The sequence below is a fragment of the Petromyzon marinus genome, chromosome 3, assembly GCF_048934315.1.
Source record: "Petromyzon marinus isolate PM22_M1 ecotype Great Lakes invasive population chromosome 3, UKy_Petmar_22M1.pri1.0, whole genome shotgun sequence".
NCBI lineage: Eukaryota > Metazoa > Chordata > Hyperoartia > Petromyzontiformes > Petromyzontidae > Petromyzon > Petromyzon marinus.
The window spans coordinates 10556253-10569679 of NC_133669.1; the positions used below are offsets into that span (position 1 = coordinate 10556253).

The 13427-nt window shown below is 49.2% G+C and overlaps 1 protein-coding gene across 2 annotated transcripts in view; it reads right to left on the bottom strand.

Annotated features, from left to right (window-relative positions):
- The window catches only part of LOC116953494 (rho GTPase-activating protein 6-like), an 88037-nt gene that overhangs the window by 20375 nt on the left and 54235 nt on the right, over window positions 1-13427 (bottom strand). For both annotated transcript variants that reach the window (XM_076073978.1, XM_032973754.2), the window contains 3 exons: window positions 4198-4354; window positions 2239-2313; window positions 571-860 (listed from right to left, as the gene is read on the bottom strand). In XM_076073978.1, the coding sequence (XP_075930093.1) occupies window positions 571-860; window positions 2239-2313; window positions 4198-4354 (522 nt within the window). The remainder of the gene's footprint in view (window positions 1-570; window positions 861-2238; window positions 2314-4197; window positions 4355-13427) is intronic.

Genomic DNA, 13427 nt, shown 5'->3' on the forward strand with positions numbered 1-13427 from the left:
CATGCACAACAAAGACAAAGATCCCCCGTATATCCAAAACAGACTGTCGGGGCAAGTGCTGTTAGCGAACACCTCTGAAGGCCGGCACGGCACACGAGGCGGTGGGTGGCCAGCACCACGCCTGGTCGCCGATTCAGATAATCGTCATTGGTGTTGGCCGTGAGTGGGATTCGGTAGCCAGGTTTGTAGCACAGTGCGCTAACCACAATACTACTGCTCCCCACAATCACACACACACATGAACATACGCACGTGCACACACGCAATCAGAAACATACACATACATGTACACGTGCAGACGCACATACAAACTGCATGTGAACAAACGTATGTACGCACATACACACGGCCAGCAACAAACAACACTATTGGCGTTGAAATAAAAAAAAGAGTTAACACGTTTGTGGAATTGAGCAAGCTTTCAAGAACTTGTGGTCGTGGCAATTGCGCCATGCTAGGTGCACTCTGAAGTGTTCATACATACATACACACACGTATTTACGTATGTAAAAGCACAAACGAATGAGCACGCACCCACACACGCGCAAGCCCTCGCCGCTCTCCACTCACCCTCCTCTGCTGGGGCCGTGACCTTCCTGCCGTCGCTCTCCCCGCGTTGTCTCCGCCCTCCTCTCGCGTCCACCCCGCGGCGGACGACTCCAGCGCCGACCCCGTCAACTCCGACCCCACGCCCCGTGACCCCGTGCCCCCTGACCCCACCGACCCAGGATGGGCGAGCGGCGGGGGTGGTGGCGAGGGGTCCGGCACGCAGGACGACAGCAGCTCCCTGCGCTGCTTCAGCTCCAGGTCATTGGCGATGACCTGGAGCAGGGGCAGCCCGAAGGCACGCGGAGGGGACTCTGTAGGGGAGGGGGGGTTGAGTTGGGCACAGGGGAGACACGGGGAGGCAGCGGAAGGGCACAGGGGCAGAGAAGGAGTTGTGGGGAGAAAGAGGGAGGCGGGGTTGGTATGGGGATACAGAGGGAGACACGGCAACACGGGATCGAGAGAAATGAGAAGTGAGGTAGGTGCAGTCATAGGGATGCACGAGGACATGTGGGAATGGATGCACGGGGGCATGCATATACATGCACACATAGGAACATAACGAGATACACATTCTTTTGCATGTATACACACAATGATGCACACACAACAGTGTACCAGTAGCGGCAATAACACGACCACGACCAAAAAAACACCACTACAACATCACCACCGCCAGTTGTCTATAAGTTGTGGTGAAATCACCCCAGTGCCTGTGCCAGGCCTGGTCCACTCTCACGACACTGCTCACCGGGAGACATACACTGTTTATTTTTGGAGAAATAGTAAAGGATCGCTGGCGGATGATCACGGGACAGACCCACGAGTGATTGCTCATCACATCACGCAAGTCTGCCTTGTTGTCCCAAACACGCGCACACATATGCACGTGTGCAGCCCTTTATGTCAATCCACTGCTGGATGAGGGGCTTGCTGTGCTGTGTGGGTAATGGGTGGTGTTTGACCATGCAAGTAAGTGCAGCCTGGGGAAGGAAGCCGGGCAGCGTGGACCCGGGAGCAGGAGAGTCAACGGGGGATTTGGCTGCACGATTCTCTGCTGCCCCCACACAGCCCCCACAGCAACTGCAAATGACAGCCTGGTGCATGCACGGCATTCGTTCATCTAATCACAATCCAGGCTCAAACTTGCTTAGCTTTGGAGAAATAGCTTTGTAGATCGGACACGTTTCAGGTGATTTGGTCATGAGCCGCACACACAAGAGGCAAAGATCCCCCGTAGAGCCCGAACAGACTGTTGGGGCAAGTGCTGTTATTGAGTATCATCTATGAAGGCCGGTGTGGCACTCGAGGAGGTAGTGGCCAGCACCATGCTTTCATTTGAGGCTGAGTCGACCTAGGGGAGGCCCAGTGCCTATTCAGATAAACGTCACTGGTGCTGACAGTGAGCGGGAATTGAACTCGGGTCGCAGGGTTCGTAGCGCAGCGCGCTAAACGCTGCACTACCGTTCCCCTCCGCACACACGCACGCACACGCACGCACGCACACACGCACACGCACGCACACACACGCACACACACACACGCACACACACGCACACACACACACGCACGCACACACACACGCACACACACACGCACGCGAGCGTACAGGCGAGAGTTCACGGGAGCACTGTGGCCGTGGTTGACGTCGCCGTGTCACTCTCATTACGGCTCCACCTCGCTCGCCGTTACCTTTGTCCTTAGACTTCTCCCGAGACAAAGTCGTGTCAAGTTTCCGACGCAAGGATTTTTTCCGTTTCTGGCCATCTGCACGCGCAAACAAAGAAAGAAGATCCCCCCGTGTAGCCTTAACAGACTGTTGGGGGCAAGTGCTGTTCGCGAGCACCTATGAAGGCCGGCATGGCACACGAGGGTGTAGGTGGCCAGCACACCACACACACACACGTATGCAAACATATGCACGCAAATAAAATTACGTGATAACCAACAATATTATATGTTTCTGTACAGTCAATGGTGAAGCAAACTTTACTTATTTTGTTTTGGGGGGGGAAACATCGGTTCGAAGCATTGCCGGCACATTGCCTCTAAGCCATCAATATCAGTTCCAGAGAGAACAATTCGTATCGCGAGTTGCTCAGACATGTCTACTTTCTGGATTTTATGTATGCAGGTTGTATGTATGTTGTATGTATGTTGAACTTCTTTTGCACCGTACGTAGCCAACCGTGCTAATCGGAGGTGCGGGGGGAAGGACAACAAACTAAACACAAAAAGCAGTTATCAAGAAATTAGTTAATTCGACGGCTACCCAACAATCACTTCTCCTTCTAATCTCGATATCTGAATGAGCCCAAGCCTCCCGTAAATCATCCCCAACATCTGCAGTGTATCCTTGACTCTGCTTCCCTGAGACACAATTGGCTCTCTCCTTCACACTCCAGCTGACCACCGCTGGATCTCAGTATGCCCCTGTGTGGCCCTCTTGTGTGGGTGGTTCCACTCCCCCACCCACAAGTTAGATCCAGAGCATGGTGGGAGTTGAAGGGGGCATATTCCCCCACCCCCCTGCCCTCAATGCTCAGCCTCATTTCTAACTTCCTATAGTCAAGTCAAAACAATGTTGGGCCAACCTTTTCCTCATACAGTTTAGTTTTTTTGACCTTCCCTCCACACCTCCGATTCGCACGGTTCGTGACGTGCGGTGCGAAAGAAGTTCAACATACATACACACGGGGTGAGAGCGGCAGCCGAATGCATGATAGACACAAGCAGATCATATCGTTACTCCTTCTGTTTAACGCCTAACATTTGTTTAACGTTGTTTTAAGGTTTGTTTAACTGTTTCATGCTCTCCCCGCTTGAGTTTTTTTGTGTGTGTGTACGCCGCCCCCCTTTAAACAAGGTCACGTTGCAGGGTTCCCGGGATTGGTTAATCTCTCTTGAATGGTTGATCCCCTCATGCAGTCCTCCTCGTTGGTTGTGTTGCCCCCACCCACCCCCCCCCTGATCTGTTGGTTCCTCTGCGGTTTCCCTGAGTGGTTCGAAACCACTTAGCGACTGATCCCTCCTGAGTGATTGATCTCCGGAACTGTTGACCACCAACCCCTGTGTGATTCTCCCCGATGCATTAGTGCCCTCATGCGGTCCCCTCATTGGTTGGGCGTCTCATGCAATACCTGATTAGATATTAGAAGAGAAACAATATTATTCTTTGGTTCTTTCGGTAAAGTCACGTAGAATGAGAATAAAATAATAAAATAAAATTAAATAAGACAATAAAATTCTCACGACGTTTCGGCCACAACACAAGTAGTCTTTTATTGTCTTATTTAATTTAATTTTATTATTTTATTCTCATTCTACGTGACTTTACTGAAAGAACCAAAGAAGATGAATCCTTGCAGTCATAAAAGCTTTCAATCTAAAAAACAATAATATTTTGAAAAATATTTTTATTATTATTACGTTTCTTATATCTACGTGACTTTACCGAAAGAAGCAAAGAATATGAATTCCTGCAGTCACGAAAGTTTTAAGTCAAAATTTAGTCAACTGATTGGTTAATCCCCCCATTAATCGACTCCCCCCCCCCCTCATGTGATGCTCTGAGTGATTGCGCCCCCCACCCATGCAGCCCCTTCTCTGCCCCTCCCCCTCAACGCCCCCTTCCCCGCTGGCAGTTGCCACCTTTAGGGATGGCGATGTTGCAGGGCAGCTGCATGTCGGCGAGGCGGGCGAGGGCCGCCTCCTGCAGGCGGGCCCTCTCGAGCTCTGAGAGCGCGCCCAGCGCCACGGGGCCCAGGCGTACGCCCTCGCCACCGCCCGTCACCCACGTCAGGTCCCCCTGCGGGTGGAGGGGGGCGCAGAGGGAGAACGCAGTTAAGCCATGTGGGGAGGAATTCTGGGATGTGCTGCAAGGGACATGCACGCGGAGATACTCGGGAGACGCACGGGGGGCCCCAGAGCGATAGACGGCGATGTCTGGGGATGCACGAGGACACCAAGAGCCGTAGGGACTGGGTACAGGAGACAATTCGGCCCATCAGCGACTCAACGAATTGTCACAATCTGGGCTCGCGCGATTCATGCAATCCATTCTCTCCTGTGGTCTCGTTTTCGCCATCTCGTTCTGTCTCATTTGCACAGTTTTGTTCGCTCAGCCCAAACATAAATATAAAGTCTTAACGATGGAATATAACTTTAAATGTTTTTTTTTAAATTAAATATAACACGGATGTATCTATGGGGACAATAACTGATTTTAAGTCGTTGGATCGACGATTGATGAGGACATTGGGCATGAAGAACAGGGAGGAACAGCGAGAACATGTAAACACGGGGGATGCTTGGATGGGATTTTTTTCGCTCAAGCAAATATGCAGACTGTCGCTGCAAGTGATGTTGTTTGTGAGCACCTATTAACAATAACACCGCCTTGAAGGTAAACATACAGTGAGGGAAAAAAGTATTTGATCCCCTGCTGATTTTGTACGTTTGCCCACTGACAAAGAAATGATCAGTCTATAATTTTAATGGTAGGGTTATTTGAACAGTGAGAGACAGAATAACAACAAAAAAAATCTAGAAAAACGCATGTCAAAATTGCTATAAATTGATTTGCATTTTAATGAGGGAAATAAGTATTTGACCCCTCTCAATCAGAAAGATTTCTGGCTCCCAGGTGTCTTTTATACAGGTAACGAGCTGAGATTAGGAGCACACTCTTAAAGGGAGTGATCCTAATCTCAGCTTGTTACCTGTATAAAGGACACCTGTCCACAGAAGCAATCAATCAATCAATCAGATTCCAAACTCTCCACCATGGCCAAGACCAAAGAGCTCTCCAAGGATGTCAGGGACAAGATTGTAGGCCTACACAAGGCTGGAATGGGCTACAAGACCATTGGCAAGCAGCTAGGTGAGAAGGTGACAACAGTTGGTGCGATTATTCGCAAATGGAAGAAACACAAAAGAACTGTCAATCTCCCTCGGCCTGGGGCTCCATGCAAGATCTCACCTCGTGGAGTTGCAATGATCATGAGAACGGTGAGGAATCAGCCCAGAACTACACGGGAGGATCTTGTCAATGATCTCAAGGCAGCTGGGACCATAGTCACCATGAAAACAATTGGTAACACACTACGCCCTGAAGGACTGAAATCCTGCAGCGCTCACAAGGTCCCCCTGCTCAAGAAAGCACATATAAATGCCCGTCTGAAGTTTGCCAATGAACATCTGAATGATTCAGAGGACAACTGTGTGAAAGTGTTGTGGTCAGATGAGACCAAAATGGAGCTCTTTGGCATCAACTCAACTCGCCGTGTTTGGAGGAGGAATGCTGCCTATGACCCCATGAACACCATCCCCACCGTCAAACATGGAGGTGGAAACATTATGCTTTGGGGGTGTTTTTCTGCTAAGGGGACAAGACAACTTCACCGCATCAAAGGGACGATGGACGGGGCCATGTACCGTCAAATCTTGGGTGAGAACCTCCTTCCCTCAGCCAGGGCATTGAAAATGGGTCATGGATGGGTATTCAGGCATGACAATGACCCAAAACACACGGCCAAAGGAGTGGCTCAAGAAGAAGCATATTAAGGTCCTGGAGTGGCCTAGCCAGTCTCCAGACCTTAATCCCATAGGAAATCTGTGGAGGGAGCTGAAGGTTCGAGTTGCCAAACGTCAGCCTCGAAACCTTAATAACTTGGAGAAGATCTGCCAAGAGGAGTGGGACAAAATCCCTCCTGAGATGTGTGCAAACCTGGTGGCCAACTACAAGAAACGTCTGACCTCTGTGATTGCCAACAAGGGTTTTGCCACCAAGTACTAAGTCATGTTTTGCAGAGGGGTCAAATACTTATTTCCCTCATTACAATGCAAATCAATTTATAGCAATTTTGACATGCGTTTTTTCGATTTTGTTGTTGTTATTCTGTCTCTCACTGTTCAATTAAACCTTCCATTCAAATTATAGACTGATCATTTCTTTGTCAGTGGGCAAACGAACAAAATCAGCAGGGGATCAAATACTTTTTTACCTCACTGTATGGGCAACGTTTTTTGGGGAATGGCCCTTCATAGCACATACAATGAAGGGACATTTCCCAAATTACGATGTTGCAGGGCATCTTCATCGTACACTTTGCGAATTGAGTAAGCGCAACTTGCCCCAAACTATCCACCACCAGAACATTTGCTAAAAACGAGAGGGACACACCCATCCCCAGAGGCACATGCCTATCCGTTGCATGATTTAAAAAACGAATCGCAGGTCCTGCACCGGGCCATTCCATATGGCAGAGTGGATAATCAGCGCCGAAGCGAATACGCCGAATTGGTTAAATGATCAGATCGGTCATTTGTTTTCTGTAATTTAAAAACTGTTTGCATTGAATATCACGAGCTTTCAAATGATTAATCGTTCATTGAATTTAGTGGAGCCTTCTACGATACATTATCTGGACATGCGTACAAAGTTACACGCGTACAGATAAGCCACATATGGATAATAATTTACAGCCCTTTCAATCCAATGCTGGATGAAAACCTCTCCATACGAACGTGCCACTTGATGCAGTGGTACGTATGCTCCTTTATAAGAAAGACTCCCCGAGCCTCAATATATATTTTTTGCAAGGCGGTCTTGCATTGGGATGTTTGGTAAATTCCATTGATAACTTACAGGCTTAATGCTCTTTGGTTTTTTCGGTAAAGTCACCTAGGTTAAAATAAAAGAAAGAAAAGAAGAAAACAACTAAATTAAATCACGACGTTTCGGAGGCAACACAAGCTTCCTTCTTCAGGTGGAATAGACACAGCGGAATATCTGTGTGGAATATCTGTGTGGATAATTCGCTGTCTATTCCACCTGAAGAAGGAAGCTTGTGTTGCCTGCGAAACGTCGTGATTTAATTTAGTTGTTTTAAAAAAAATGTTTTTATTTTAACCTACGTGACTTTACCGGGAAAAAAAAACAAAAAGCGTGAATCCTTGCAGTCACGAAAGCTTCAAATCTAGAATTAACTTACAAGCTAAAAAAACCCATCAGAGAACATGGAGAAAATCCACGCATAGGAAAGGATAAACCAAAGATCCGCAGAGGATTCAAATCCATTTGCTGTGCTGCCACATTTGTCCTGGGCATCTCGCAGCCCAGCAGTGATGAGGTAACATTTACAGGTGATGATGTCCTTTTCTCGTGACAGGCAAATAGTATCTAATATATCGACCCTGGAAATGATTGCACAACAATGAGCGCTAAGCAAGTCGACGTATACATATATTTTTTTATGATCCTGATATCAATTTCTTATCGAGGATGGTTTCATTGGGTTTTATTCAGGTGGAAGGAAAGAAAGAGGAGGTTTTGAAAATCCCACCACTTTCTAACCTGAATTCAAGCACTTTCTTGAGCTGAATAAAAAAGTAAATACACGCACACAAACGCGCACAAATAGATACACAAACAGCCCACATACACAGAGGAGACAAAGATCCCCCAGAAAGCCTGTAGGGGCAAGTTCTGTTAGTGAGCACCTATGAAGGCCGGCACGGCACAGGAGGGGGTCGGTTGCCAACACCACGCCCGGCCACCTTTGTCTCCCCAGTCGCGATGTTTACACATCGCACCAGGTACAAATTGTAGGCTGAGTCGACCTAGGGGAGGCCCGGGACTGGTTCAGATAATCGTCACCGGTGTTGGCAATCGAACTCGGGTCGCCAGGTTCGTAGCGCAGCGCGCTCACCGGTACGCCACCGCTCCCCAAAGACGAACAAAGACACAACAACAGACACACGCACAAGCACCGCCACCTAATTGTCCTTCCGATCTGACCTTTACACACTGGGGCCCGCTAATGAGGCTTTTAGCATTGAGGTTTAAATATTTAATCGATGTTTTGGTATTAGAGACACTTTAAAACTGTGATTTCAATTATACAGACGTACGTTGTGTAACCCGCTCACCCTCACAGACGAAACTCCCACAGTTGTATGCACATGCCAACACAATGTTGATGCGCGTGCATTTGAATGCAAATAAAGACACATACGTGCACAAATAATGGTATACGCATGTAAATATGCACATTCTCATGGCAGGAGCCTGTCTACACATCGCACGACCACGGCTGCGTTCTCACAAAGTGGTACTACTCAATTTAATGACTCTCCTGAAAGAAAAAAGATGAACATGGTGGGAGTACAACGCGATGGGAAGTGTTTATCACTAATTATGATTATCAACATTTTTTTCCCTCTCTCTGAAAAAATTATAATTGCTTGAAACGATAGCCCGTGATGACTGGACACCGAATCAGTTTTTAGATTCACAAATATTCAGTGACAAACGAACCATCAACCACTTTACAGCCCTTTCTCAATCTACTGCTGGATGAAGGCACCCCATGCCATCTCTGACCATACTTCACCGCGATGGTCCGTGAAGGTGAGTGAAGCAGGGGACCAAGGACCGGTTAAGATAGGACTCGCCACGAACGTTAGCCATGGCTGGGGAACCAGGTTCACAGTGCAGCGCGCTAACCACTGCACCACCACTCCACTCTCCCCCGCCCCCATCTGTATCGCTAAGATGAGTACAGCGCACCCCAGGTGCAACACTTAGCTCACAATGGCCGAGTCAGAGCCACTCGCTGTTTTGTACCCTACCTCTAATGCCCAGAGGGGCCTGTGGAGGATCGCTGGGGGGTTGGAGCCACCTTGTTGGCCCTCTTTGGAGGAGGAGGAGGGGGGAGAGAGCTATTTTCAGGCTGGTGAAGTCCGTGAATCAAACTCTGTCAAATCTGAGTTTAATTCCCAGCCATGGTTGCTGTCAGCGGCGAGTGAAGTCTTAATCCGGTTAACTAACCTTAACTAACCTTAACTAACCCCCACCGACTGGTGAGGTATGACCAGCCCGGGGTGGGGAGGCGTTCATCCAGCAGTACATTTACAAAGAGCTATTGTATCTACAACTTCACATGTGGCTCTTTAGTGAAATCTGGAACTAATTAAAAGCTTTACTCTCTTCATATAAAATCTTGACATTACTAATGGTAAAAAACAGAATAATAACATAAATATATACTGAGGAACACATGAATCAGGGAAGAAAAGCATATCAGAGACATTGACTGTCAAAATAAATGGGCTTGGGCAGGGCACATTGTGGCGATAAGGGATGATGGCCAATGGACGAGACTTGTGATGTAATGTCACGGAAACTGACAGAATGTGCCCCGAGACCTCCACGGAGATGGAGAGAAGACATCAACTCGTCAGCATGGGCGAGATGGATTAAAGCCTCGCGAGAACTCGAGGGTTGACAGCAGGGTTCATCCAGCAGTGGATAGAATGGGGCTCATGCTGACGAAGATGATGATGGCATATCTAATGCCACTTGTTGTCCTATGGATGCTCACTTCAGTTTTGAAATGCGCTGCACAAATCCCACGTATTACAAAACACGTTTCCACTAATCAGGATAAAAAAATCAGAGCAAAGAAGGATATGTGATCAAATACAAAGATACCCCGTATAGCCTTCACAGGCTGTTGGGGCAAGTGCCGTTAGAGAGCAGACACGGCGCACGAGGCAGTGGATGGCCAACACGACTGCTGGCCGTCTTTGCTCGCCAGTGCTGACGCTTGCACGCCGCATCAGGTACTCATTTCAGGATGAGTCGATATAGGAGAGACCCAAGAACCGGCGCAGACATTCGTAACTGTTATTGGTAATGAGCGGTAATCGAACTCGGGGTTTCTGGGTTCGTAGCGCGGTGCGCTAACCTCTGCACGACTGATCTCCGATTAAAACACACGCACGCGCACAGACACGCCGAGCACACGCTCGACACCGCACACAAACATGCGTATGCCAAAACACGCACGCTCACAATACCGTGCGCGCGCGTGTGTGTATAGTACATACGAGTGTGTATACAGTATATACGAGGATGCAATCAGCACTGGCTGCGTACCAAAGATGTTTATGTAAGAGATTCCGGACCTGCATGTGCGTGTGAGTGTGCACGCGTGATTATGCGGGTGTTTAAAGCACACACACACACGTATATATACGAAAGATATAAAGACTCCCCCCCCCGCAAAGCTGTTGGAGCAAGTGCCTGTTCGCGAGCATCTATGATGGCTCGCGTCACACGGCAGATATTCCCCATGGCACTTTTTGGTCTGGATAAACTATCCCATGGTAAAAGCACTCTCCCCCAACAGAGCTCTGTGAGGTGGCATTGTTCCTTTTATTAAATGGTCGGGGCAAAGACAATTCATGCTCAAATGAGCAATGAGGCGTCGATGGCTCATCTTCGTTTTACAGCCCCGAGCCAGTGGTGAACATTTTACATTTCCATGGTTGAAGGCAGAGCCTATCTACAGGACAACCACAGTCGACTTCTCTATGAAGTAGTACTCATTTTATCATCCCCAGAGGGAGGAATGATGGGCTGCGTCAACGACAAACCAAGATTTGAACTCGCAACCATACGATTGCAAGCCGCCCGCTCTACCGCTGAGCCACTTTCATTAAATACATTTCCTCATTTTCTTTTTTACTCACCCAAGGGTTTGAGTAAGGGTAAGGATGCCCTCCCTAGGGTCGATGTTAGATGTTCTCTCTAGGTTGAATACACAGAGAGGACCCAGGAAAAGCAGGAAGGGGAAAGATCAATCCTCGTGTGGAAGATTATCCAGGGGTGTAGCCTCCACCACAGAGAAAGATGTCACAATTAACACCCGGGCTGGCGTCGCCAGAAACAGCACCGCGTCCGGCCTTCTTTGTCTCCCCAGTGCTGATGTCTACAACTCCGTACCGGGTACTCATTTAAGGCGGCGTGGACCCGCGGGAAGGCACGGGACTGGGACAGATATCAGTAGCCGCTGACGTTCGCCATGGCTGCCCAATTGAACTCGGGGTCACCAAAGTGGCGAGTGGTGCAGTGCGCAAATAAATGTCCGTGCCGGCAACGTTTATATGCACACGTACCTGTATGTGTAAACGTACCAGAAACACACACACACACAACTATGATGCAATGATCGTGTGCAACAGGCTCACTTGACCCTATTGTACATTTTACACGAGAACAGTGTAAAGGACACGACCTGAACACCATGGTTTGGGTTCAATTAGAACGCGCCGAATTATATTTTGCTCTGCGTTTCATCGCTTTTGTGAAACATTCTCATGTAGGGTCATGGGACCAACGGCGAAATCCATCTCACTTGCGCTGTTGCCACATTCTCCAGATAGATCTGCTGCGGGTGGGAATACTGTACACGTCTGTCGAAGCTGCCAACGCGACATTTCTTCCCATTCCGCTTTCTCTCTCTCTCTCTGCAATAAAATCTCGAGAGTTAGTCCAGTGGGAAAGGTGGGGTCTTTTACAAGCGGCTAAGTGCACACCGCACACACACACGAATACAGAGACAACGATCCCGCCGTGTAGCCTTCGGAGACCATTGGGGCGAGTGCGGTTAGCGAGCACCTATGGCGCACAAGGAGGTAATGTGGGTTTGCGCCACGCCGAGCCGTCTTTGTCTCCCCATTGCTGATATATAAACATCGCACCAGGTACTGTAATCATTTTAGGGGAGGCCCAGAAATGGCTGAGATATCGCTGACCACTTGATGTTAGCCACGGGAATCAACCTCAGGCAGCTGGGTCTTTTGCGCCCTGATCAACACTGCGCCACGCACAACAAAGACAAAGATCCCCCGTATATCCGAAACAGACTGTTGGGGCAAGTGCTGTTAGCGAGCACCTCTGAAGGCCGGCATGGCAAACGAAGGGGGTGGGTGGTCAACACCACGCCTGGCCACCTTTGTTTCCCCACGCAGAGTTTCAATTTTAAGCAGGCAATTCACACTGGGGTCATAGTAAGGGAGTGAAATGTCACGTGCCTTCCCATAATTTTGCAGGAAACAAAATGTACAATTCAGGGTGCAGGCCCACACACACGGACCCCCACACATGTACATACACACGCATGTACACACGCATGTACACACGCACTCACAAAGCGTTTGTCAACACGTAAGATGACGCCGCGTGAACCGCACACAACCGCCGGAACAAGAGCGGCACGGGCTACTGCGCACAATGATAACAAATAAAAAAAGGCCCACAAGTACGCATACACAGTGTTACAGGCAACATCGGCACAGGTGGTCGAGCGAGGGACACAACAATCCGCAACCTAAGTGACCATGGCATCACTCTGCCCATCTTTTTTTTACAAGACCCGTGTTCACTGTGGTGGAGTCTCGCTGATGGGAAGTCACCGTCGAGAGCCGAGACGGTGAGGAAGAGAGTCGTGAAACTTTTACTGATAGCAACAAAAGGACAGAGCCCAGGCGCCGAGGGTGGAGTCACCGAGGTTCTCTTGACAAAGGAGGTCACAGGACAGACCCGGGTGGTAAGGGTGGAGTTGTGAAGGTACTTTCATAGGAGTTCCTGCGACAGACCCCAGGTGGTATTGGGTGGAGTTATGAAGGCTCGCCGACAGGAGCTCAGGCAACAGACCCAAAGCCCACGATCATAAAAGAAAAAAGAAAACCCTCTGGCTACTTCTCCTCACTCTGTGTTAATTTTCTCCAACGCTCTCGCTCGTCGCCGTGAACATCACTCCCCCGCCTCCTGTTGATGACGGAGGGCGGCTGCCGCCAGTCGCCCGCCTCCGTCTTTCAAGATTCCCCCTCCGCAACCTCACGGGCCGATGCCGACAACACCGCCGCCCGTGCCCGCTGTCGGCAAGCCCCCTCGGTCGCCAGCTCCCCCCTTTGCACCACGTCGGCCCGCCTCACTTTTCAAAGCCCACTGCGCTGCGGTACTGTGCCCACTGGGTCTCGTTGGAATTTTCCACGCCCCATTTTTGTGCACCAGCAAAAAAAAAAAACTG